The following is a 27025-nucleotide window of genomic DNA, read 5'->3' on the forward strand; positions in this document are numbered from 1 at the left end:
TAAGAGCTACGAGGCATCAGGCCTGGGAAGAGGATAGTAGGGCAACAATTTAAGAGGTGCAGTGGATATACCCAGTAAAAGGATGTGAAAGATCTAGTAGGATGTGGTTTTTCGACTCAGACTTGCCTATACCACATCATTGTCGCGGTATGACTTCTAGTGCACTAGCTTTTCAGTCATGATCTGGTTAAATTGGCCACGAGTGCCGCGGAAACACATGATCAAAACAATGATAAGCATCTGCTGTGCGTGAAGTTGCGACTCAGCAGTATCTGAAGCATCATCACTGCCATCCAGAAAGACCTATGCTGTATGGGACAGAGCTCATAGTCCGCTTGGTCTCATGACAACGTCTGTGTGCCTTTCCTCTTGCCGACTTCCATCTTCGCCGTCCTGGCGCCAAACTGAATTGCCCTTTTCTTCTCAGCTGCAGCATTTCGTAATCCTAGCTTCCACGCCAACAATCGTAAAAGTTTCTTGCCTGGTTCCAGTAGCGGGATGGAGCCGTCTGTGCAGGGATCAACCTGTCCGAACCCACATTTTTCCCACATAGGAAGTCTCAAAGCCCAGCTCACTAGTTCTTCGTCAAGGTAAGGGTATCGTACTTCCTTCCCCCAATGCGAGATTACCCGATCATCGCGGCCAAGGTTGCGTTTTCCAAGTCTGTTGAAGTCAAGTTCAAGCTCATCTGCGAGACCTGGGTAGCCTCTGCTCTTGAAGGCTGTGGCATGCCTGGTGTAACCTCCAAATAACTCATCTGCTCCAAGACCTGAGAGCAACACTCTGGCTGGCGTCGTGTAATGGACTGCATGGTCGCCGTTTTCGATATGAACTGTACCGATGCCTCTCGCAGCAAAATAGAGCGCATATGCTATTGAGAGGTCCATTTCCGTGTTATGCGGATGAATCAAAGAGATGACCTGAGACCTATGAGCCTGGGTATCCGTAAAGGGGATGTCGATAGACACGAAACGCCACATCCGTCCTGGGCATATGGCGAGCAATTCTGAGTAAGCAGAAAGGCCAGTGATGCGGTCTGGGCAGAGGGAGTAGGCCGAGCGAACGATCTTAGGTAGTTGAGATGCTCCTGCAGCTTTGACAACTCGCGGATTTTCAAAAGCGACATTCAAGAGATCGATATCTTGCTCCTTTGGAAGAGCATCGTGGAGCATACGAGCCAAGACGGTACAGTCAAGGCCCCCAGAGAATAACACAGCAACGCGGGCTGGAGCGACCGATTGACACGGCGGTAAAGGAATTCCATGGGTACGAAGGGATAGTGACCGTTGGAGTTTTTGGAAAAGGTCGTTCATCGCTGGAGAATCCTGGTTTAGGGCTGGGATCGGATGAGCTCGCACCTCTGTGTTAAATTTTGGAAATGGAGAGCGCTAGCATTAGTCAATTTCTTAGACATCTAAGGAGGAGAGAAGTGTGTAGCACCAGAGTACCAGTCAAAACAGACTTGGAACGGTCAAACACCCAGGGGACATGAGTGACTCGATCGACATCATTTGATAGGTCGACATTCGCTGTCAGGTCAAGCACGTAGATTCCATCGGCTTCGACTTCCATACAGTGTTCGGAGTCTGCGGTATCACATACACTTGAAAGCACAATACTCTTCGTTGTATGCCTACTGATGAGAAGCGACCGCCTACCTAATGCATCTCGTCCGTAGAAGACTCGATGGTGTTGGGCATCGTATAAAACGAAAGCATAAGGTCCAGTAATGCTGCTCAAAATGTCAACGACACCTTGCAGACTATGATTAGGCGAGGCAGGCGTATGGTCTGCGTTGTCGCGGTGTCTTTTTGTTGCATTCAGAAATAGGTCAAAGACATATTCAGCATCACTGCCCTGAATCGATTGGTCCCCGATCTTCCAAGCCTCTCCGTTCCAACAAAGTAGAGAGCCTGACTCCGGATCTCTCAATGGTTGTCTAACAACAGAGCTCCCACGTAATGATAAGACGGTTGAGAGGAAGGTTAGAAAATAAGTCCGTTTCTGCATGTTCGGGCCTGAGTGTCGAGACGCTTTTGTCTCGAGAATGACCGATGGTGATATTGAATCGGCTCCATCTGGGCCTCTTCTTTGGAGATAATCTGATAAGGCATCACTAGCAGGCCGATGCTCCTCTTGACTGCAAGAAAAGAATATGCCACACATCACGAGTCAGGGAATAGTAAATTTCTGAAGAACGCGGTGTTCATTCGAGAGGCTCAAGATAATGACATGTCTTACCACAGTTCTGGTGAGATGAGAGTAACATGTTGGGACACGCATGGTCAGGCTTGGGAATTCATACTGAAACCAAGGGATGACTTATCAAATGCTGGAAAGGTCTAGCAAACATGTGAAGACTGAGTGGCAAAGGGCGGCTCGCGCGTCTAAAAAGCCGAGCTCTTGGCTTGAGCTATCCCAAGTTTAAGTACAGCTTCAGAGTTTCACACATCAAAGACAGGCTTTGTCCCCTATCACTGACGACTCCCCTGCTTACATATCGAGTGTTGCAACTTCGTTATCCAGTAATACATCAAATAACCCACCTTCCAAACACGGAGCTACCAGTTCCTCAATGCGGTCGGATCTATGTCTTCGACGGAGCCGTCTGCGAATACTCTCAAACCCCCTTACTCAAAAAGAGACATAGATTCCACGTATAATTTGGGAGCGGAAAATTTCTCGAAAGAAGCTAGCCCGGTTCGAAGAAGCTCTCTTAAGGCGGGAGCTCCATCAAAGGTTGACAGCGGCCAACAAAGATCCCAGACTCTGGGAGATTTGGACCATGGAGACCAGATTCCGTGCCGAGTAGAGCAAGGTGTTGCGGGAATGGAAGGATTTGATAAGACTATGGAGCTTGAGCGTAGGGCCGAGTCAACGTCTAAGTCTCCAGAGCCAGCACTCTCTCGGGCAGATAAAGCTGGCAGTCAAGACGCAGAAGGGGATGATTTTCCCAAGGGACCTAGCTACGAAGGGATGAAAGATGACCTCTACTTGGACCCTACCCCAAAAACGCCCCGTCTGGAAACTTCCCCGTCGAGGAATCCAGCCATTGCCGCGGAAACCCAAGACGATGGCTCCACATCCGAGATACAAAGCATCATGGATCAGTTTGATGAGGCCAACGACAACACCGCAGGTGACGGGACTGGTCAGCCAATCCTAGGAACCGAGAAGTCTCATTTGGGGAGTCTGATGGAGCATCCTCCAAGACGGTCTAGTCTTGAGCCATTGAGACCTAGTGGCCAGCAATTGGCCGGGGATCACGCGTCAGACCTTGAAGCTCGAGGTCAAAAGGTTCCTAGTTTCGAGGATGGAATCAGAGCACCTCCAATGCGAACTTCTAGTCTGCCACAATCTGCTTGGTTGCAAGACACGAACACCCCATCTTCTCCAAATTCTTCCATGTCACTACCCAAATTGCCGCCACCAGAGCCGGACCCTGAACCTGATCTCCCATTCGACTTCCATCGGTTTCTAGAGCAGCTCCGCCATCGAACAGCGGACCCTGTAGCCAAATTCCTCAGATCATTTCTCATTGAATTCGGCAAAAAGCAATGGATGGTCCATGAACAAGACAAAATAATAAACGACTTTTTGACTTTCATAACAAACAAAATGGCTCAGTGCGAAGTTTGGCGAGGTGTCTCAGACGCAGAGTTTGATAATGCAAAAGAAGGTATGGAGAAATTGGTTATGAACAGGCTCTATTCGCAGACTTTTTCCCCTGCGATTCCTGCACCAGCTCCTGCTCTGATAGCCAAAGGCAAGAGGAAGGCTGTAGAGAGAGCAATCGGTCCGGGCAGGAAAGGTCAGCATCAAGAAGATATTGAGCGAGACGAGATTTTAGCCCAAAAGGTGCGGATTTACGGGTGGGTCCAAGAAAAGCACCTGGACATCCCGCCTATTGGCGATAATGGCAGACGATTTTTGATGTTGGCTCAGCAGGGTGAGGCATCGCTCAACTCCACAGCTCCAGTTTAGGCCTGACGTTGCAACAGAGCTTTTGAAGATCAAAACGTACAGAGCTCCGCGTGATAAAATTATATGTGTATTGAATTGCTGCAAAGTCATCTTTGGTAAGATTATGGCGGGTCGAATAAGGGTAAAGCAACATCTAACATATTCCAGGTCTGTTGCGCAACTCGAAAGCCTCCGATACTTCAGCCGATTCATTCGTGCCTCTTTTGATCTATGTTGTTCTCCACGCTAACCCTGACCATCTCGTTTCCAATGTACAGTACATACTCCGTTTCAGGAACCAAGATAAACTCGGTGGAGAAGCAGGCTACTATCTTTCCTCGCTGGTAAGCTTGCAGTCTTGAACCACCTTGGGAGGATTGTTCACCTAATGGCCACCAGATGGGAGCGATTCAATTCATTGAAAACCTTGATCGAACTTCTCTGACGATATCTGATGAGGATTTCGAGAACAATGTTGAAGCAGCAGTCTCTGTCATCGCCGAAAGACACGAAGAAGTAGAGATCCCACCATCACCGCCGCCACGTCATCCCACTCACCCGCAAATATCAGAAAAGTCTGGACTGAGTCAGCCAGAGGTCGTTCCTCGGAACTCCATAGAAGCCGAATACAGTACACCGAGGAGACCCACGTCCTCTCGAGACTATTCGAGGTCCCTTACTGGCAATGACGGGTCAGATGATCACACTGCCGTAAGTGGCTTGCTACGAACCATACAGAGGCCCTTGTCAAGCTTGGGTAGGATGTTCTCCGATGATGTTTCCAACCCGCAACAACCAGGGACTCGAGCCCAACCAGGACCTGCCTTTCAGCCAAATCCAACCCAGAGATTGTCACCAGCAGTGTTTCAACCGCCCCGAAACAGCAACGACATGATCAGACCCAGCGAAGAGCCCAGAGCGGTCGAGAAATCCGGTCGGAGCCGTGAGAGAAAGCTCAGTGCAGAAGATGCGGCTGCACGTCAAGCGAGCGCTGAATCAGCGGAAGCTCAGCGAATACAGCGAGCTGAGCACCAGGATGTAGTGGAGTCAGTAACAGTGTCAAAGCGTATATTAAATGTCTTGCTAATCAGCACTCCATTAGAACCCTTGCAGGGATGTTTCCAGATTTGGATAAAGATATCATTAATGACGTTGTAAGAGTGAAGCAGGGCAGGTAAGCAAACACACATGGTATTTGTGCAATTTGCACTGTGGCTGACGACCTTGCTTCCTGTGTAGAGTCGGGTTGGCAGTCGATGCTTGCCTTGCATTAAACCAATGATAGCCATAGAAGCTTTTTCCATATTCGATGGCTGAATGGAAACCGGACCGCCTACAATTGGGGTCTCAACGCAATTCTCTCTCAATTTTCGAGCGGTGCCTTCTACGAATCCTGTCATGCGTCAGTATGGTGGTCTGCACTTCTAGATTATTACAGCGCCTTCCTATTGCCACGGATGAGTCTCTGCTAACACATCATACATCGTATGGAATTTACCTGTACTGCCTTGTGATCCGGCAACAACTTGCAGTACACACTAGATTACGTTGTGAACTAGGCGCCAGCAACTAGGCACGCAACCGGAACAAGTGGCAGTCTTGGGAACTGGTCTTATTCCATGTTTGCACGATTGAGGGAGTCGAGCCGAGAGTTTTTGTGTTTGATGCGCAAACATAAGGCAGGCAAAGTGTTCGACAGAAGCAGAACCTCTCTCTTGGTTCCGGGATCCGGGGTTCTCTCATACCGTCACAACTGCTGCTTCATTCGACAGTATGCCTGCAGCATGGTAGACTTATATCCCCGCGAAGCTGTGTGAGACCTAAATCCACAGTTGAAGATAGACTCCATATCTAATGCAGACATGGTCATTGAAAGTCTGTTTCCACCAGTGGTGACTGCCAATTCGGAAGACGAACGAAGAGGCAGCGGATCGAGAATGATTTCGTCTTAGTTGGATGCACTTGCCGTCTATAAAGTCTCCGTGCTAGTTCCTAAAATTTTGCCAACTCGGACTTTCACCAACCACCACTTCCTACTCCCAAGGCTCTATAACTCGAACTCAACTGCCCAAATCTACGAACTCGCTACCCAACATTGGGAGATCCATCATGGCAGGTCCACGAGATAGGAGTCGTCATCGCGGGATGGAGAGACAACAGCAATATGAAATGCAGAACATAGACACATCGCAACGCAGCCCGACGGCTGAAGGCTCGGCTGCCCACGGCGAGGATTCATACGGTGATCGTAATCATGACCACCCGCAGAATTCAGGAGCTCAGCGTTTAGGCCGAAGGATTCTAAGGACGTGCAAAGAACGATCGGCTGGAGTTCTAAGGATGTGCAAAGGAGGATTAGCGAAGCACCGGATAATGACGATCTTAACGGCCTCCGCGATTTGCATCTTATTCATCGGTGGTCTTTGGGCTTTCGGCGTTCTCAACCGTAGTGCGGACCCTTCTGACTACGGGCTCGATTGGGACATTGGACCAGCGATGGGACACTACCAGTCCACGAGAACAGTCACCCACCCCACGGTGTATAGAACAGTGACGGTCCACTATCAACAATTCTACGGTGCCAGGCCAGTACACCATCAGGCACCAATAGCGGTCCCTTCGAATCTCGAAGCAACGGGGCAGGTAGTACGTCAAGACCTGTCACACCCCAACGTAGTGACAGCAAGATCCACTGCAGTCTCTGGACTGTACTTCATACCCATCTCAGTCACAAATGGAGGTTGGCCACAGACGCAGCAGGACTCTCATTCTTCCTCCCGCTCTGCCAACAATACCGAAGGCTCACGAATCCTGCAGAGAGACCCTAGCTTGGAGGACTCGGAACCAGAAGCCAAGCCTCTACTAGAGTCTCGCGAAACCGGCGCTTCTCGCAATCTGGTCGCCGGCCAAGTGCACGCAGACACCATTTCTTTTACTCGCTGGGGAGTGGAGATATTGTACGACTTGCGTCATCGCAGCATTCCCTTGGATAAGGGATGGTGCATCAAAAATGCATGCAGTCCTCACAAACAGCTCAGTCCTATGTGCAACACGAACAAGACCATCTCCGATCCTTTCCGAAAGCAAGAATGCGAATGGTGTTGGCCAGAGAACCAGAGAAAGCACCAGGAGATCAATAATCACTGCTCGGAAGTCTCGAAACGTGCGCTTAACGCTATGCTCATCATCTGTGGCATATTTCTCTTTTGCACGCTTCTCATCGCCATCGTACTGGCTACACGAATGTTCCGTCACAGGCGAAGGGCCAAAGCAGACCGCGTTCTCCACAAGCATGCGGCAAATGCCTGTCCTCTTCAGGAGAAAATCATCAGCATCCAAAGCCATTGGGTCTCGCACGGCATGTCAAAGTTTGGTAGATCTTCCAAAGCCGCAAAGATTAGAGTTGATGACATCGCGATTAGAAAGCGCTCGCCGGGTGAGACTGTTGGCCTAACGCCTTGGTACGGACAGGTCTTTGCAAAGTCAGGGGAGCGCTCGAGAATTAGCCCAGAGAACCCGGCTCCTGATCGATCGCGACTCCAGAAGCAAAGAAAGGAGCCCGTCGATCAAGATATCGCCGTTGGAGCTGGGGCTTTGCGGGAAAGAGTCCCAATCCTTCCTCCAGCTCCCCCTGCTATTAGCTCTCGGGTGTTCTCTGACATTGAGAACATGGGTCAAGGGAGGTTGCTGTCGGACCCGGGGACTAACAACAGCCAACACGATCCCCAAGGGATGCCGCGCCGATCTTCAAGACAGTCTAGGGCCGTCAGCTCAGGCAGCGAGCAGAGTGCTTCCGGGGCAACGCATCGTCGAGATGCTGGCGCTGGCCTCTACAATCTACAGCGCCTCACAGAGCGTAGCTGAAGCTTCGGTTGGCCGAAAATCCACAGTGCAAAGGCTGGTCATGCACTGTTTCTCATAACTCATTCTCAACATTGCTAGCTAGAAAGGAGCTATCACATGCGTCTGTTTAGTTTAGGGGATCGCAAGCAAACCTGCGTTTTATTGTTATGCGCCGAACAGGATATGAGTCTCTTCTTCACCTCCCATGTTGGGGAACTGAGCAGCATGGCATGGCATTACATGGCAGGAAGATTGACTTTTCTCAGTATAGACTTGCATTACCACTGAGCATGGTACTTGTAATGTTAGTGCGATTCAATAGAGAAAGCAGTGCCAATGCATTTTCTATTTTATTTGAACCGCTCGAGCCCCAACGAGTCAAAGCCATTTTCAAAGGTCTCTTCTACGGCAAACAGAAACAAGAAGAAACTGCACCGACAAGATTAATGAAATCCAACATGGAACCGAAACGCTTTCCCATTGATTCTCCAATGAAGTCTTGTATCACTGGCTAGGTAAGATACCTTAGTTTTAAGCTTACCACTACCGGATGCTAAAAATACCTGTATGGCTGCCGGGCGATGCGCGTAAGATATCCACAAGTGTATTTCATGATTACGGAATTACTGTACCCTAGACTCTAAGGTACCCCAATTTTCCTTCGTCTCTAGGGGTCAGGACTTGGTTATATTTCTCAAAAAAAAACAACATCCTCTGCTCTCTTTCCTCTGTAATCCATACTTAAACTCACTCACTATCCATGGCTCCACCAGAGGTCGACCCGCAGATCAAAGCTCGTGGGAGGGACGTGCATTGGTATAAAGCGGACATAGGAGAGATCAGTGAACCGGCTCGACGGCTCTTTGAGAACTATAGTAGGATACCCCCAGACGCAGTAGTCCCACACATTGCGGAAATTGTGAGTTTGACCGTCTTTATGTAGACTTGTGCATGCGAACCGTCCTACATACGAAGCAAGACGCCGGAGGCTAACCTTGGCCGTTAGAGAGATCGCGCTTGGAACATATTTCCTTATCCCTGCATAGGCCAATGCCGTTTCCTTGACCTCTCGATTTCCCTTTCTCCCCTCTATCCGACCATCCTCCGTCGTCTCAAGGAATCCAACCACCTTCTTTTAGACCTCGGCTGCTGCTTTGCACAGGATATCCGCAAGCTCGTGTCCGACGGAGCACCGAGCGAGAACGTTTTCGGGGCAGATTTGAGGCCGGAATTTGTAGATCTTGGTAAGCACAGTTCGGAGTGACTGCTTCCTCATTCGTACCGATACCGGGATCGAAGGACCCCGTTTCGAGAGCTGGATCCTCTTGTTATTGCCCAACCCTACCTTGCGAATTGCGTTCTCGCCTCAAGAAGCAATGTTGACTCGGAAATCTGCGTAGGATACGATCTTTTCCGTGATAGAGACACGCTGAAGAGCAAGTTCTTAATCGGAGATATATTCGATGAGACTACTGGTTCGACATTCAGAGAGTTTGATGGCAAGGTTGACATCATCTACGCAGCGAGCTTCTTTCATCTCTTCAATTGGGAGGACCAAGTTGGCATGACGGAGCGAGTTGTGCGCTTGTTAAAGCCAGTCGAAGGCTCACTCATTTTGGGAAGGCAAAGAGGGAACGTCAATTCTGGAGAGTATGAGCATCGAACGAACTCAAAGGCAACTATGTTCAGACACAACGAGGAGAGCTGGAAGGAGATGTGGAAGCAGGTAGGTAAGGCAACGGGGTCATTATGGGATGTGAAGGTGTGGTTGGAAAAGGACGAGGACTTTGGGCGGTACGGGAAGAACGATGGGAACATCAAGCTAGATTTAGGAGATAGAGGCCTGAGGTTTGAGGTTTCTAGAATATGATCAAAGGTCATTCAATCTCGCTCTTCTTCCTCTCCTTCTTATGCACGGCTAGTATCATCTTTATTATTTCGAGTATGGGACTATTCGAACTCGGTCTTCGCTGAACTAGCATGTTTTTCATTTAAGCGCAACTGCTGAACGCCGCCCTAGGGTATCTTCTCGAATATGGATGGTTGAAACCGTCTAAACGCTCGAAAGATTTGGACTCTCTCCACTCGTTGTATACATTCGAATTTCCCAACCCTCCCAACTCAGAAATCTCTGCTCCCATCCCGTAAATTGGTCTGTTTGCCGCCATGACTCTTCTTTTCTAACAACGTTGAGTCTCGTCGTCGCTGTGATGCCGGCTCAGGTGCCCACCGAACGTGTCCTTGCTTGAGTGTGTCACCAGCGTGGTTTCCCGCCTGTCCCAGGTACCGATCACGCTGTGCTCGAAGTTGCTTACGTTCTGGTCGTATGAGAGGTCCCTGTGGTGGCTCTGATAAGAGAGCGGCTTCGATGTCTTCGGCACTGTAAGATGTGAGGATATGAGCTACATAGGGCGGTACCCTCAATTGTGCTGCTCGATTGGCTCTTCTTTGGTTTTCGGACTCCTTTTCCTGCGCTTCTCGAATACCTGCAAATACGCCTGCTTGCTCTCGAACCTTCACTCTACGTGCGATTTCTGCCGCTACTTCTGAGCTCAAGGGTGGTAAGCTTTCCAAGTCAGTGACTTTTCGTGGGGGTGCACGGATTCGCCGATGGGTTGTCGGGGCTTGGAACCCTATAGCTGGGCCGATGTCGAGAGGACCGTATTCATAAGATTGCATGATATACGGGTTACCAGGTTCGAGATCTCCAGTAATTTGAGAACAGTGTTTATGTACGATATTGTACTCTGGCATCAAGGCGGGCTCGATCGGTCTCAGGAGTGGACTCCGTCCCAATGTGGTGGTTGATGACGGTCGACTCTTCGAAGATGATGTAGTTGATGCGCTCTTGGGGGCAGAAACATCTGTTGGTGGAGTGTCGGCTGCGTCACTCCTGCATAACGTAGGCGAGGCACGTAACAACGAAGCATGTGGCAGGGCCCGTGTTTGAGGCGTTTGGGCGTATCTTTGACCACATGCCAAGTGGGATCTTGCATATACCTCGCCCGCTATTTGACGCTGTGTGTACTGCTCATAGAGACCTGCAGATGCATTAATCCGGCGGCTGAGTAGACACTGTGCGCTCTAGACTGACCTTTGCCAACGATGGCCTGAATCAGACCTTCGAGATTGCCGACCATTGCGCCAGAAGCCAGGAGCCAGGGTCCAGTAACCAGCTCTTGTGCTGAGCTTAAAAGGTCGTACATCTAAACCAACAATGTAGAGTGCGTTCTTAGAGTTGAAGGTCGGACTTTTTTGGACTCTGATTTTATTTGACAAGTTCCTGACCAGGTAAGGTGAGTGAAGATTTGAGCGTCTGGTTGAAAGTGACAAAAGACAAATGTGTTGTGTACTGACCAACAACACCCACACTTGATGTGTCAAACATCGCGAGCATGATTCTCTTCCATCAGGTGTTAAATGTTTCGCACAATATGCCAAGGTGCACATAATCGTATCGGGCGCGAGGAACGCTGCTCCACACATATCGTGCAAAGAAATACGATCAGTAGTGAATTATGAGAGCCACGAGAGTCGTTGAGTCTACGGGTTCAAGCATTAGGCAAATCAAGGATAGTAGTTAATCGGCATAGCATTCCATCACACGAAAGGTTTATTGGTTCCAATCCGTTTCAACTGGAAGAAAGGAAGGTCAGTGGGTCGGTGGCAGCTAATAAGCCCCTTTGAGGTCGCTGGGCACCATGAATGGCCGCTGAACGGGGCGCCTCCCCTAGCAGGATTAGGATGCGAGAGTGTTAAACAACCAGTCCAGCGTCAGTAGGGGTTTCGCCCTCAGAAATGCCATCGCGGGTGGTACTGCAGCCTCAGCAGTTGCCAGTGAAGCAGATGCCGGATCGCGCAAGAAGGCTATCACCATTGCAGTCGTTACAGATGCATGGGATTTGGTGCTGGCTTCGTCAGTTGCAGTCACACGGATATTGCGCGAAAGCAGCTTGAACAGCTATTGAACACTCTAAATATGAGGGAACATTAAGAGCTGGTAAGAGGTCAGGAAGTGCTCGTGCTATGCCATACAAAATGTAAGTTATAGGTGTTGTAGCAGGAAGGATACATATCACTTTCCTCTCTCGCGCCAAGGCAGCCAGGTCAGCAGGTCCTTAGTTCGTAGTGGATCTGCAGTGGTTAGACCGGCTTGGATAGGCGCAGAGCGTTTGTGTGTCTACTAGAAAAGCGGCGACGATGGGATCAAGATTTTATAACAACCTCGCTCGCTTCGCTCCCTGCTGTCAGCCTCAATCCCTTAGTTCCTTGTTCGTTTTCCTAGATCCTCTCGGCCTGTTCGCTCGGACCTACAGCCTAGACTGCTCAATGATTCCTAAAGTACAATTGATATGTCTTTGTCAAGTTGTGAGGGCAATGCTCTCGAGTTATACGTATCCTCAGGGCTCAGCGTGCATCATTCTACCTGGACATTTCTTTCATCGCGTAACCTACGATTCCAGACCCCCGAAACTGAAGACTAGAGCGAATCTAATTTAGCAGGGATGCTTCGGAACCTTGAGGTAGCCTGTAGTCTCAGTAGACTACCACCAAACACTCCACATCCTATGGTCCGTGTTGCTGACTATGGCCTTTCTGGTTCTCCACTCAACAGATTTTTCGGCTTCAAACTTGATATGTAATGATGCTTCTTTACTCCAGATGAGCGTGCGGTGACGGTTCCAAATGCCTTGAGCTTTAGCTTTAGATCATCAAGCCTTGGATTCTAGTCCCCTGTCCGATTTGCTCCCCATTTCATGAACCAGCCCGAGGCTTGCGGTAATCCCCACGTTTCAAGCTCCATCCTCAAGCGTTTTCTCCGCTCGAAATCTTCAAAGTCTGCTACTGAGAGACAGAAAATCAAGGTCAGGGGAAACAGAGGGCTTAGTGGCAATCCAAAAATCAGAGTAATAGCCGGCAGACTCCCAATGTAGGATACCTAGTATATTTCCATCATCAGACACAATAATGTTCCCTGGTCCAGGTCTAGATGATAGAAATGGAAGTCTCCTCTCAGCATTGAACAGTCAGCCGAGGGGGCCGAGACATGTCCCATGCACTCCTCGTGCGTAAAAGGACCTAAAAGCTCAGAATCGGATACTATTCGATAAGGCTCAAGAACAGGCTTCCCCGTTACGCTCCTCAGTATCGGAGACATATTCTTGGCCAGGAGGTCGCAATACATTGCAACGTTTCTGACGACTGAGACGCGCTGAGAAGGCGATAAGGATATCCAGCCATCACTTAATGTAGATCCTTCAATTCGCCTCAAATTGGAAATGACCCATCCCCTTCCATCCAAGCGTGAATAACCTCCAGCGTAGGTATGTGGGGTGCGATCTTTTTGACGAAATGGATCGTATTTTCCTTTGACTCTATGTCGGTATTCCAATCTTTTACTTTGCAGAAATCCTGTCTGCCAATCTTCCAGACACCGATAAGGTCCCTCCTTCATACACTATTTAATATTACACCTGAAGCTCCAACCAAGATAGTGAGGCGATGTCACCGTCATTTGGCTTGCGCAGATGGGGTGCAGTCATCCTCTTCCCAGGCAGCAGTTGCATCCTCAGGCTGACTGGTTTTGATCCTTTCACACACCAATGATCCAACATACCAGCAATTTGGACCGATGTGCTTGATCGATTGGTTAAAGGACAAAGGCATCATGCTGAAGAGGCCAGAGGCAACGAGGATGGATGATGTTTCAGGGCGGTGTAGGTCTCCGATTATCAACAACTATGACGGGGACCATAACACCTGCCGTCAAAACGTGATGTCTAGGTGGAACGGAAAGTGGGTGCTCTGCAGTTTTGTGAGCATTACAGAGTACAGATAGAGAGATGGTGCAGAGGTCGCACAACCTCTCACTCAGCCCTACAACGGGAATTTTTCTCCGTTATGTCCAGGAACGACTGCTACTGGGGCCACTCTTCCACACGAGAGGAGTTAAGACAGGTTTCTTTTCTGCCCATCTGCTATTTGAAAACCACAATGGCTACGTAGGTGTGCGCAGCCACCTTTCTATGAGACAACCTTCCCAATCCAAGCTAATTCTTTGGCCTTCGTCAGCAACATAACGTGGCACCCTTCGTCCGTCACGCACCAGGAGCGCACCACCCTTCGTGGCCAGAAAGGTTTCACGTTGTGGTTCACTGGTCTCTCCGCCAGTGGTAAATCTACTATCGCCATCGCTTTAGAGCAGCACCTCCTGCACCTGGGGCTGGCCGCCTACCGACTTGACGGGGACAATGTACGATTTGGATTGAACAAGGACTTGGGTTTCAGCGAGACAGATCGGGGAGAGAACATTAGGAGAATTGCTGAGGTACTTTACCCTAAGTCAGTACAGTCTCGGTTGTAGTACTGAGGGTCTTGTCATTTCAAGGTCGCACTCCTTTTTTCAGATTCCTGCACTGTCGCCCTAACCTCTTTTATCTCACCATATCGGTCCGATCGCGCTCTAGCCCGGACTCTGCATGTCTCTCGATCGATCCCTTTCATAGAAGTATATGTTCACGTTCCTCTCTCCGTGGCTGAGTCGCGAGATCCGAAAGGACTATATGCAAAAGCAAGGAAAGGAGAGATCAAAGAATTTACAGGCGTGAGCGCACCGTATGAAGAACCACAGGATGCGGAAATCGTGGTCAAGAGTGGGGAGACGGGAGTAGAAGAGGCAGTAGTGCAGATAGTCAAGTATCTAGAGGAGAAGGGGTTGCTAGCCAGAGGAGACAAGACCTAAGCAAACGAAGACAGCTTATCGGTCAAGATGCCGGGTACCTTGCGGTGCATAGAGAACTAGCTCTTGGATGTTATTTACGCCACGGCAACCACTTAAACCTATTGAATCTCAAACTCATAGCAAACGTACGCCGCATAGTCTCCATCATTGCCCATGTGCCCAGCTGCTTGCATGTCTGCCGAAGTCGCAGAATCATCTTTGGCAACTCTGCCTTTCTTATCTCGACCGAAGGCGTTGCCCGCCAGGTATGAGTATGAAACGTCCAGTGAGCTTCGCGCTTTCTTTGCCAGCTTAGGTGTGGTCTATTGACAACTGAGCGTCAGTGGCGTACAATACGAGATCTGGTGTATTGGAAAGAAGCGCTGGAACTTGACATACCCGAAGTAGTCCACAAACGAATTGTAAAGGCAGCCCATAACGGAGCACTGTTTCAACGAACACTCTCAAAGCAAGCACATGGACCCAAGCCATCACAGCTTCGCCCCATGCCGTCCTCCCTAACCTCAATGCCTCACCCCAGACTTTCCTCTCATCCTTTCCCACGCGTTCTACTTCCTTCTGCTCCTCTTCCTTCCCACCCTCCTTGTACTTGAAGTCTCTTGGTGTCCACTTGCTTTCCCTGCATTTATGGACGAATTCTGAACTATGTTTTTTGAATGTCGTAACGGCGTAAAGAGTGAACTCGTCATCGGCATCTATCAATTGAGCGGAGCGGGGCACGATCATTGGTGATATGGTCTCATAAGTCTTGAGAAAATCTTTGGTGATCGTGTTGGGCACAGCAATTAGGTGGGTTTCGAGGTACTCGGAATTCTGGATCACAAGGGAAGGGTCGACGATTGCTGTAAGAGATTTATTGGAAAGGTTGCCACTACAAGAAGTTGTCATTCTCTCTACCTGGCTCGGAAGCGGGAAAGGGAGCTTTACGTCTGCTTTCTTTGTAATGTGGTGAGAGAGGTCTTGACCTGATTATACTGGTTGTACTTGTTCTTGACGTCGTTGTCGATGCTGGAGATCTCCTGTATGCAAGATCAGTATTAAAGAGAGCTCATTCGTTCATTGTAATTTCCAGGTACCTTCTGAAGCGTAACAACGACTTCACCCAGGGGTTTGTCTGCTCGGTATTTGACTTTGTTCCAATGAAAGGACTTCAGATATTGTTCGGCAGGCTCTGACTCCCACGTCAGCAGCTGTAGTAAGGGTTCGGGTTCGGTATCGCATTCTCCTACTGTCATTGACAGTTTTCTGCTGTGAGATCTTCTCCTCATCGCCCTCTAGTATATTTCTCAGCGAGTCTCCCACCTTGCCCACTACAGCCTCGCAACCTTGCGCCAACTTGGCCAAGTCATCCGCCTGTTGTACTAGAGCATCTAGAGTACCAATTTTGAATTCAGGTATCTGGAAAGGGAAGACGGTCGCGTAATCAGTTGTCACAGCTGATCGTAAAGCTGTGAGAGCTTCGTCGTGGTCATTACTGGGGGAGATTGAGGTTGGTAATGAAACCAAAAGGTACTTGAGACCTTTTGACATGTTATGACCAGAAAGTTAAGATTTGGGTAAGAATTTAGAATCATTCGCAGGCAGAGGGGGAGGATTTTGGAGTTTCATGAGCTTGCCACCCACGACTCTTGGCACTAGAAGAGCCCCAGGCTCGGTTCGCAATCACCTAGAGCTCGCCGCCCTAGCACCCGAGCGCGGGCGACAGGGGTGCCTAATTTGCGTGACGGACATAACGTGGGGTGAGCAATGGTGCTCCGAACGTTGCACCTATTCACAGGAGGTAGAAAATGGCTTCCACCCACGACTTGCCTATATGTACCTCTATTCTAGTGTCCCTCCTCCTTCTTACTCAATTTGCTCCCACCAGCGCTTGGGTGAGGGCTAATGAGCAGCCGGGGTTTTCCACGACTCTGTTTTCGGCTTCCATGTAGCCGTTTTCTGCTCCTCTTTTGAGGTTCCGTGTCCGATACCCTCATTGCTTCACATGTATCGTAAAAGTGCCCTTACAAACCCTCTGCGGTCTGCGACAAAGGCAGAAAACACTGGATCTGCGAAAACTTGAAAGCCTGGGATAAGAAAGCGATAGGTATAATTTTACGAACACTGAAGGTGACGGCGCAAAATCGCTTTGTAGTAGCTAATCAATTTGCCTTAGGCTATCGAAGCGTGGTCGGATAACATCAAGGACAAGTGGTCTAGAGACACTTGTGGAAGAGAGCGACTTCGAGACCAAGGTTGAAGACGAGGCTACATTGCGCAGCTATATACGCCCTACTCGTCTCTCGCAACGACAGCTCAATTCGCATCCAGCGTTTATGGTTGACAGTAGCTTTGGTCAACAGTTTGAGGCTATCCGAAAAGACCGCGACCGTGAATTTGATCATTCCGTGGGGCTGCATTGCTTCTGTGGCCGGCGCGATGAGGGTTGGACGATCGGCTGTGGTGGTTGTAAAGGGCGGCAACATGGCCGGCGCGTAGGACTTAAGAAGGAAGACAGCGATTGTATTGGGAATCATGCCTGCAAGACCTGCACGGAGACGAAGGGCATGCGTACGACATGGCTTGTGCTGTGCAGTACTCTAAATTGCAAGGAGTAATTTGCCTGTCCTGCAAGTCTCAGCTTCATTTCAGTGCGCGCGGTGTGTTAGTACGAGGTCCCAAGCCCGGCTGACTGGAGAAAGAGACCAAAGCCTGGTTTGCCACAACGTGCAAGCAGCAAGCAATGGTTTTATCTTTCCTGAGGTCACCGAGAAATGTTACATTACGCAGGATTCAGCCTCTAAAGGCAAACTGTGCCTTAGCAAAGAGGTGACCCCTTCCGCGTCACTCCTTCAGTGGCAGCAGGACAGAAATGTCTAGTCGATTCAACGCATGCGGAGAATTGAGAGAACGCTCCTTATAAAAAGGGAAAAGTTCCGGAATTCTGAGAGGTTGTCGAGCTGCACGGGTCTCGAGTTTCTTCATGGCCTCAGGCTTTCCTTTAGTGACTGGCTCGGGGAAGCAGAGGCTGAAACGATGGCGTCTCTGGAAGGAGTAGCAAGATGCGGCATTCACTATCGAAGAGAATGCCTTGCACAATCTTCATTGCCTCAGGATAGAACTAAAATCTGTGCTATCCTGCTTCAAAAGCTCCGCTGTTGTGAGGAGCAGTGGCGAAGAGCCTTCGATAAAGGCCGTGGTCTGGATACGCTAAGTGTTCCGTCATTGACTAAGGGAGTGTCATGCGATCATTCGACAGCGCCCTATCAAGTGCCCTCGTGAATGGCCGAACGGTGCTTACACGTACTGCAATACCTGGCTTATGAACAATTTAGGACCGAGATTCTTGGTCTCCGGAAGCGTTCTAAGCGACCACTCTAGCAGCATACTTAATCTTACTTGAGGGAAGTAGGTTTATTACACAGGCCGATCTAGAATGCAGTGCTACAGTTTGGTTGAACTTCAAAAGGACCTACTGTAGACAGTCCACGCGGTTCACCTCAGTACCTCGGTTTACTTCGCTTCCAAAGCTGATGCGCGCCCGATTTGCTGCGTCGCAGCATTCAATGTATGTATGGATTGCATTCAATGCACTGCCTGCAAGGTAACTCTTATTTCGACGGAGGTATAGGGACTGGCCTCTGTATCTGGGCCATTTGAAGCAGCTTATACCTGAAACGGCTAGCATTCCATACAAGCAATACATTGAGGACTGGAATTCATCCACCCGAAGACTGCAAAAGTATCTATCATCGCAACACACACATCCGCCCTCTCTTGAGTATTGCAGTCTCGCGTCACGGTCTGGAGGCTAAAAAGATTCCAACGAGTGGCAATTGGTCAAAGACAATGCACAACGGACCGATCTCTTCAGCTTATTTGGGACATAGCCGATGAACATCGCAGTATATTTGATCCGCTAATGAAGGCAATTGAGAGTGGGTGTTGTGTTGCAGATGCTTGCGTCGACCTAATCATATTGATGCGTGGTAGAGGGAAAGTCCAGTTTGGTTGGTCTGAAGAAGAGCTCTACATACTTACAGTCGAAGATCTCATGTCGGTCCTTCCAGGAAAAACGCTTAGCGCCATAACGATGTACCGAATCATGAAGATGGCCGCGCCCGATAACGAAAATCTGTCCGTGTTACCTCCGGTGATGGTGACTGCTTGGGCCCGTGATCCCAAGAACCCATGCTTTGTCCAGCGCATCAAAGACTATTTCGAATTCAGAGACACAGCCTCGACAACGGTCTATATCTTGCCGACCCGAATCCAGGAATCGACATCGTTAGCAGTCTGTTCGCTGACGGCAACCTATTGCATTGCTCTGTTAGTCCGCCTTGAAAGAACCTTATGCGATTTCAAAAAAAAACTGAAACATCTCTTTGCCACTCTCTGCCCGAAAGGCTATTTGCCGAATCGATTCCATGAGTTTCCTCTCACGTTCGCGAAGGGTTGATGGGTCAAAGATGCTGGAGCGCTCCTACTTGGGGTGTTCTGTGCCACCACAGGGATTAGAGGAATGGCAGAATTTGTAGAATACGGAATGCTAGATCAAACAGATCCCCTCTATTATGACATAGAGTCAATCCGTCTGGCAAGCATTTGGCACTTCGATGCAGTCCGTGAAAATAGAACATGCTTCTGACGAAGAAATTGTAGCAGAAGACTCTCAGGTACAAACCGATTCTCAATCCAACGAAGACAGCGAAAGTTATTGGTCAATGGACTGTGAGACTAGTGTGGACAGAGCGAGTAACGAAGACGAGGAACTTGCCGGGTCTGAAAGCGAAGGTGCTGAAGATTTGACAGGCACTTGGGATTAGTTTCAGAATATTGATATGAACAATGACCAGGCGGCTGAGTCGCTTATGAGAAATGCCATTACTGAGGCCGAACGACTCTATTTCGAATCAACTGAGAATGAAGCCAATATCTTGACCGTCATTAGATAGGAATGAGAATGATCAATTTGGTAAGCCAAAAATTTGCAGTTACGGAGATAGACTGGCCTGCGTTCCACCTCTAGCCGTTCTACGAATACACGGAGACCGAGCACCATTCAACGCTTTCAAAAATGGTACCTTGAAATCATAACTAACATAGCGGTTCTAATGCTTGCTATTCGATCATGGAAGCGACATCAAGCTACTTCTGTAGGATTGTTTTTAGTTATCGTCGTGAATGCTCGTGACGAGTCCAGAAAACGATTGCTCGGACTACTTACGCATCCTAAAGTTCTACCATGGGAGATTCAGTATCTGTTTGGAAGAGGTGACTAGACATGGGATATGCTAGATCATCTTCAACGGATCAACTTCGAGAATCCTGGGTCCATTGGCGAGCAAACATCATGGTACCTTGGAGTCTCTCATACTCCGGATGACGATGGTAATTCTACCAACCTGTACAACGGTAGTGCAGGGAGCATAGTCCCTCTCCATGGACTTGTTGGCGAAGCAAGAAGAATAGCCCATGACCATTAAGGCGTGCTTAGCTTGGGCTATGAAGAAATCTGTCGACGGAAAAAAGAAAGAGCAGTGAAGTCTTGCTCTTCGGTGCTTTTCATTCACGAAAAATGGCTACCCCGGAGCTAAGTTTTTTTTTGGTTCTCAGTAGCGCGTTATCCTATCATTACAACTCGGCGTCTGAGAGCTGTCACCCAGACATTCGTCGTGCTCTCGGAAACTGCGAACATGATAATCCTTGGAACTCTATACAGAGGCGAGAAACACTTACCCTGAGCATCTATGGGCAGTCTTGCAAGGATGTGTCAGGACATCACAACGCATCTGCAGCCCCAACAGCTGCCGCAACCTCAGTGGGTTGGTACGAACAAGTTACTACATATATATCAGAGGTCCGATCGTGCCTGGGAGATTTTCCCAAATGCCCCTAGCATGGCAAATTGGCCGGTACTACACCAAGTTCTTTATGACCATTGGCAACAAAGAGGCGCATGGATTCTCTCTCAAAAGGAGTGCAATGGATTTCTGTCAGCTATGGGATCCTCTAAGTGTTGCGGAGCTACAACCAAAAACTTGTACTGGCAACTATTGAATGATCACGGCGAGAGATACGAGGGAGACTATTGTGCTTGGCTCAGGAGGCTCGCCATCTTGTGGATAGCCATCATACAGCAAGCCGAAGAGCTAGATCTCGTCCGTGGCCCGCACGAAGGGCTATATGAGCTAGGAATAGGTGGTCTCAGCTGGCATTATATGTATCTCTGTTGTGGCGCAGAGGCTAGCACCTGTCGACATCCGCCACCTCTGTCTCGTGCAAAATTGCCTAGATATCTTTCAGAGGAAATCTAGTCGCCACTTCAATAAGAAGATACTCTGTCAATCTGACTGGGACCGTCTAAAAGGTGATTTCTTTGCTCTGATCTTCATTGTTATCGTCATGCTTACTGTCTTCTAATTGGGTTGCCAAGGCACTTCGGCCAGAAAAGGCGAAAGAAAATAACTAAATTTGATCTCACAAGGGTAAAAGAGCAGGTCCAACCACTGTCCTTTAATGCACACGAATATTCAATGCAAGCATACATTACAAAGTAACGATGCTCAATCTATGCTCAATCTATGCTCAAGCTACTAGAGCGGTTCCTGCCAGGACGATTCGCTGTTAGTGAAGACTTCGTGTGCCCTTTACCACCAGAACACACCCAGGATGACTTCGATCTCCTTGAACGCCACAAGTACGGCAAAAGTGAGACGAATGAGGCCGAAACTTCACAAGCCGAGAGAGCCCCCAGGCCTAAGGTTCTCAAAAGAGCAAGCGTCGCGGAAACAAAATCGCCGGAACCTATGTTTACGTCCTCTCAGGAACCTCCAATCATGTTCTCGAAGGTTGAGCCCTTGGGGTTTATAACGAAGTGGCGCTGTCCAAAGTGTAAAGTCCTCTAAAAGGCAAGTATTCCCAGCTCATTGGCCATGAATCCGATTGCAAGGGCAGACGTCAGAGCTGTAGGGAACTTGACATCCCTTGCAATTTAATCCAGGGAGCGTGGGCGTGCAGCAAATGCAAGAGCCAATGCATGGCATGTCACGGGCGCCCAGGCTCCAAGTACGAGCATCCTCAACTTCGCTGTCCGCAATGTGGGTCACTAGATAAATGGGGTCATCTTCGAAAGCATGTGCCACACTGTGTGGGCAAGTGCAAGCAGTGTGACGAACGTGGTGTTCCTCGTCGTTCTACTAAGGGTTGCCGCGGCGTTGCTTGTGCTATTTGTATCAAGGATGAATTGGTGTGTAGCGGCCGCAAAGTGGTACGTAGCGGCCCCAAGGCTAGAAGATTGGAACCTGTGCACGACGTGAGAGCCAAATGTTTCACACCCGGGTTACTATGTACCTGCGGTCATGCAAGGGGAAATGCAAACGGTGTAATGGACATGGGGTTGCTTGTATTTGGAGTCCAGTACGGAATAGATGCGTCTATTGTAGAGAACGCCGGGTAGCCCAGAAAGTAGGAGGAAATTGACTGCAAGTTCGATTTTTTCATGGGCCCAGTTTAGTAGACAGAATTGAACAACATCATCCTGGCCTACTAAGCTTCACAATCTCGTCCAACATTAGCCCGCTGCTCGAAGCTCATCCATCCCACAGCATCTCATCTCAGTCGTCTTGCTTCACGTTCAGATTCGAGTAGGCGAAGAATATCATCTTCACGGACTAAAGCTAATCAGTATCTTGTTCTACATTGAGGATTGTAACATACCAGGTCCCTTAACATTCCTGATAATACTGCGCGTCATGAATTCGACACGGACTTGACTTACGCCGCCACGAGAACCTGAGTATTATGTAAATACAGACCACAGCTGTTTTAAAGTTGAGTATGCACCTGTACGGCCAAGCACTCTAGTCACCTTCACAAGCTTGACTGGAATCTTTGAAGAATCCATTGCAGATGATAGGGGTTGTGCAGAAAGTTGGACAAGTGAAGATTCTGTGTTGAATTTTTTTCTCTTTTGTGGTGTGTGTGTGGGATGAAGAGATTATGTAGCGAAAATCAGGGAAACACGCAGACCCAATTTGGAGAGGTCGTCAAGCTCGACAGAGTACGGTAGGCTGAGATTTTGAACTTTCTCTGAGTTTGCATCGAGGAGAAAGTGGTCAGTTCAAACCGGACGGTTTTGTTGCTACCTTACTTTTGACTGCCTACTCCGGCCCACAGCCTTACTCGAGTACCGAGACTTAGGTAAGGTAGCCGAAGCACCAGCCCTGTGACATCCTAATCAGACGCCCAGGAATAGGAAGTGGGGAGATAGGCAGGAAGAAGAAGGTCACCGCAGATGACTTTCGCCGACTGTGGGATACATTCGACTCCATGACCGTTGAGAAACCGGATGCCGAAACTACAAGGAGGACCAGTATGGTGATACAGGAAATATGGAAAAGGTAGGATCGAATTGATTCCCGTAAATGCTTCAGTTATGCCCAGCAACGTCAGCTGTTGTTGCGATATGATCAGAAAAGAAGACCTTTCGCAGTGTACAAAGGGGGACTGTATGGCCTTTTTTGAGACCTCACTCCATGGTCTCACCCGAGTCGCGCGATTTACCGCGGCAACTCACCTTGATCTGTCCTCTTGGCGAAGTGTAAACTTCTTTTCCGAGCGCAACATCATTTCAAGGTCGCTTTGAAAGCGAATGTTCGTGGGGTGAGGAACGCTTTTGAGATAACGAGCATGAAGTCTGGGATTTTTGTTTAGGCAGTTTCCTGTCTATGCCTCTGGAAGTGCATAGTATCTGCGGACTCTAGATTATCTATAATCTTTGGCTCGCTTCACGGAGCCCTTCTGCTGAAAACAAAGTGCTCTCAACAGGAAACCTAGCGTGACAGTTGCTGCCTTTTAACATCATAGACACCTGTCATCGTTGCATCTTCGGGGTTCTAGGGTTTGGGAAGTGGATCCTCAGAGTTGCGCTGTTAAACTGCAATGTGGTTTGTGCTCCAGCCCAAGATCGATGATGTTCATACCCGTGCAGAGGGCCCAACACTATTGGATGGATCACCAGGACATTTGTCATACCACTGTTGCTTCCAAGACTCTTCGCAGCCGGGTCGGATTGATAACCGCAGCCGATGTTGAAGCATGGCTGTTTCCATGAAACCTGACGCCTTACTTCAGGCACTCAGCCATTGAAATACTGGTCATTTGTTTTGATTCGCGAACAATTTTGGTAATGACTAAAACTCTGTGAGCAGTATATCCCAAGTGCAGAAGCTGTCAACGGTGAGTAGAGCACGTACTTTTGCATATTTTGGCTCGATGAACAAGCCTTCAGCCTCGACCAGCAGTTTTCCGGGCTCTACTGTGTCTCCTAGCAGCTCTATCCTTCCCTTCACCCAAACTTTCCTGCCTTCAACCTTCGTCATTTCTGCTTTCAGTACCACGTATGACCCTGCAGGTGCCGGATTACGATAATTGATATTCAGATTCGCGGTTACCCCAATCTTGTTCGGCAGCGCTGAAAATCCACATCTCGCAAGTCCCTCATCCAGCAGTGTCGCTAGCAAGCCTCCGTGAATTATACCAACGTGTCCGCAAAGATCTGTGCTGAGATATGATATAGATAGAAGACTCTTGCCCTCCTCGAGAAAGACTAGTGGCGGAACCGGTATTCTGCCAGGGCCAATCAATGTGGCTGCTGTTAAGCTATGCTTGCGTTGGGACTCCGGGTACCGCAAATGCGGCCGCGACTCCGTCCAAGCTGAATTCGCACGTAGGGATCGAGACAATGGATGGCTGTTGATGTATTCGTTGATCCCAGCGGCAACGTCATCAGCTGTGTGGTATAAGGCCACGGAATCTGCATCTGTGGGAGCTGATATGAGAGCGACGATTGATGCGATGGCCGGCGCCGTGGCAAGGAGGAAGCCTGCGGATGTAAAGAAGATAGAGAAGGCGGAGATTGTAAAGATCCGACGGACACGGGCACGTCGGAGGCTTGACGAAGACGACGCTGCACACCGCGGTCAGAATCGGCTTTGAGATCATCTCCAGATGTGAGGAGGGCGGTAAATACTGAGGTTCGAGCTGTAGAGCCTTGATTGTGAGACATCCATGGAGGATGACCGGACCTTCACCATGTGATTGTGCGATGCGAGTCTCCATGGAACATGATGCAGTTCGGTACGACCGATGCGACACAAAGTTAGAGAAGCAAATACATAGCGGAAAGGAGACATTGAGACCAGTACATTATCTTACAGGAAGGCATCGGCTGGTGTGTTGACTTGGTTTTCAGTTTCCTCGCCAAACCTTCCTCCTGCGGAGGCGGAAGATGCCAGGGTCTGACAATAGTAGTCTCAGTAATTCAGACTCACGGCTAGCCGGGGTACCTATGGCCAGCCCTACACTCGTGCCTCGCTTCGGGGGCCAATCATATCGCAAGCTCATTACGGCATACCCCTCCCTTAGAGTCTGAGTAGGAAACCCCCGAATCGCTACATTGACCGTTAATTTGTGTGAGCCCACCGCAATAATTACCCCGTTAACGGGAAGTCGCGACTTCCTCCAATTTTCCAGCCATCACCACATAGTCTTTTGATATCAATTGAGGGGGCAATAGGCCTTTCGAGGTCGCTGAACAAGTACATAAACTTTTTATTATGATCGGATAGCTCGTTGTTGTCGCATAAGCTCATTCGGACCCGCGTTCTCCGCTGACGGTTACAGCACCCACCTCCAGCCGGTCACCCTCCGATGATTAAATTTCAGACGATGGCGTATCGTGTTCAGCATCATTGAAAGGTTATATAACGAGTCGGGTGTAATGATTGGATTATAAGTTTGACCGTGTTAGTGTCTGATGGAAATCGAGCACTGAAGTCATCCCCCTACATACACATCCATCAACTCGAAGGTGCATCACTCAGGAGTTGGAGGGAGCATAAAACACATACCTTGAATGGTTTTGACGCGCTTGACGCGTTCAAAACGGACTTGAGCGGACGAGGAGACTGTGAGGGGCGCTTAGGTACGCGATTTTTCTCTGACGACGACAGCGAGGTATCTTCGAACTACATATACTGACCTCTTCATACCTTGTAGGAATATCCTTCCTCCTGACGAATACGAAGTTTTAAAACATTTGGCGGACCAGTTCTGGAGCAAAGAGAAAAAGTCATATATTTGGTTCCTCGCAGCCATGGAGATATCTCAGCTATTTCAGTCATTTGGGCTACCGCAGCCATGGAGAGGTCTCAACTATTCCACCTATTTGGGCTATCGCAGCCATGGAGAGGTCTCAACTATGCCACCTATTTGGGCTATCGCAGCCATGGAGAGGTCTCAACTATGCCACCTATTTGGGTATCGCGCCATGGAGGTCTCAACCATTCACCTATTTGGGCTATCGCAGCCATGGAGAGGTCTCACTATTCCACCTAATTGGGCTACCGCAGCCATGGGAGGTCTCAACTATGCCACCTATTTGGGCTATCGCGCCATGGAGAGGTCTCAACCATTCCACCTATTTGGGCTATCGCGCCATGGAGAGGTCTCAACTATTCCACCTAATTGGGCTACCGCAGCCATGGAGATGTCTCGGTTATTTCAGCTAATCGGGCTACCGCAGCCATGAGTCTGTTGAGACGTACGGCGTTCTTGAGTACTGGTGCCGCTGCTATGGCTGAGTTAGCTGAGTTTTTAGTGGAATGGAATTGGAAGCTTACTTCTTAACCACTGCACCACAGCCCTAATTTGACGAGGGCCTATTTGACTATTTATTCGACTTTTTTTCAAGAATTCCAAAAAGGCCATATCACGTAGGTAGTTGCGCATTTTTGTTGAGGATCATATGTACGCAGGGTGTGAATATTACATATCGGGCAATACACCAAAAAATAAGTCTTGGCAGGGTTTCCTACTCAGACCCACCTCAAGGCCGGTGGGGCCAAGCTGAGACTATGACAATAGACGTATTCAAAACCCTCTGAAATGCTTGGCACCGGAGATCTTTCACCACACACCCAAATTCGTACTGTAGCATAGAAATCTCTCCGAAAAATCATTTAATAACACTGCTATCGTTAGTATAGGTCCCAGATGAAAAAGATGAAGTTATACTGAAGTCTTGATTGGAAAGCTTGCTTTCTCAATGCTCAAGACTTGAAAACGAGAATGGGTGCTACGCTAAGAGGCTAGTGACCAATCAGATCATCGGATTTCACCATTTCTAGTCTAAAACACACCTTATTTCTTCATTTTCGATCTAAACACGGGTACACCCAAAAGAGGAAACACCATAAGGCTGAACCTCGAACATCAACTTTATCAATTTATTCTATTTAATTCCTTTAACGTTACGTAATAAATGATAATAAAGTAAATTTATAGAGTTATAGAGTTAATTATACGCTTTCAAATAAAGTAGCGAAGACGAAATTTGATAAAGTATTCGTAAAGATATACTAAAAACTAAGATTTATCGAGCTCGCGAGAAGAGCCCCTCCGGCAGGAGCCCTCGGAGAGCCCTCGGAGAGCCCC

The 27025-nt window shown here is 48.8% G+C and overlaps 8 protein-coding genes across 8 annotated transcripts; 4 read left to right on the plus strand and 4 right to left on the minus strand.

The window, feature by feature from the left end:
* Positions 1-341: 341 nt before the first annotated feature.
* On the minus strand, positions 342-2010 carry HO173_007405 (uncharacterized protein; the record flags this gene model as incomplete). The annotated part of the gene is made up of 2 exons (XM_037309309.1): positions 342-1388; positions 1441-2010. 2 exons carry the CDS (start codon positions 2008-2010, stop codon positions 342-344), a joined length of 1617 nt encoding a protein of 538 aa, XP_037163769.1.
* Positions 2011-2589: 579 nt separating this feature from the next.
* On the plus strand, positions 2590-5245 carry HO173_007406 (uncharacterized protein; the record flags this gene model as incomplete). Its single annotated transcript, XM_037309310.1, has 6 exons — positions 2590-3949; positions 4002-4079; positions 4132-4307; positions 4363-5009; positions 5066-5137; positions 5203-5245. 6 exons carry the CDS (start codon positions 2590-2592, stop codon positions 5243-5245), a joined length of 2376 nt encoding a protein of 791 aa, XP_037163770.1.
* An 827-nt stretch (positions 5246-6072) lies between these two features.
* On the plus strand, positions 6073-7827 carry HO173_007407 (uncharacterized protein; the record flags this gene model as incomplete). Its single annotated transcript, XM_037309311.1, has 1 exon — positions 6073-7827. One exon carries the CDS (start codon positions 6073-6075, stop codon positions 7825-7827), a length of 1755 nt encoding a protein of 584 aa, XP_037163771.1.
* Positions 7828-8566: 739 nt separating this feature from the next.
* Positions 8567-9676, plus strand: HO173_007408 (uncharacterized protein; the record flags this gene model as incomplete). The annotated part of the gene is made up of 3 exons (XM_037309312.1): positions 8567-8725; positions 8813-9050; positions 9207-9676. 3 exons carry the CDS (start codon positions 8567-8569, stop codon positions 9674-9676), a joined length of 867 nt encoding a protein of 288 aa, XP_037163772.1.
* A 251-nt stretch (positions 9677-9927) lies between these two features.
* On the minus strand, positions 9928-10946 carry HO173_007409 (uncharacterized protein; the record flags this gene model as incomplete). Its single annotated transcript, XM_037309313.1, has 2 exons — positions 9928-10847; positions 10901-10946. 2 exons carry the CDS (start codon positions 10944-10946, stop codon positions 9928-9930), a joined length of 966 nt encoding a protein of 321 aa, XP_037163773.1.
* A 2854-nt stretch (positions 10947-13800) lies between these two features.
* Positions 13801-14548, plus strand: HO173_007410 (uncharacterized protein; the record flags this gene model as incomplete). Its single annotated transcript, XM_037309314.1, has 3 exons — positions 13801-13808; positions 13879-14134; positions 14195-14548. 3 exons carry the CDS (start codon positions 13801-13803, stop codon positions 14546-14548), a joined length of 618 nt encoding a protein of 205 aa, XP_037163774.1.
* Positions 14549-14646: 98 nt separating this feature from the next.
* On the minus strand, positions 14647-16078 carry HO173_007411 (uncharacterized protein; the record flags this gene model as incomplete). The annotated part of the gene is made up of 5 exons (XM_037309315.1): positions 14647-14850; positions 14927-15419; positions 15476-15567; positions 15625-15719; positions 15778-16078. 5 exons carry the CDS (start codon positions 16076-16078, stop codon positions 14647-14649), a joined length of 1185 nt encoding a protein of 394 aa, XP_037163775.1.
* A 7607-nt stretch (positions 16079-23685) lies between these two features.
* On the minus strand, positions 23686-24624 carry HO173_007412 (uncharacterized protein; the record flags this gene model as incomplete). The annotated part of the gene is made up of 3 exons (XM_037309316.1): positions 23686-23721; positions 23785-24497; positions 24561-24624. 3 exons carry the CDS (start codon positions 24622-24624, stop codon positions 23686-23688), a joined length of 813 nt encoding a protein of 270 aa, XP_037163776.1.
* Positions 24625-27025: the final 2401 nt, after the last annotated feature.

The sequence above is a fragment of the Letharia columbiana genome, assembly GCF_014066305.1.
Source record: "Letharia columbiana isolate WasteWater2 chromosome Unknown Sc0000024_s0, whole genome shotgun sequence".
Classification (NCBI taxonomy): Eukaryota; Fungi; Ascomycota; class Lecanoromycetes; order Lecanorales; family Parmeliaceae; genus Letharia; species Letharia columbiana.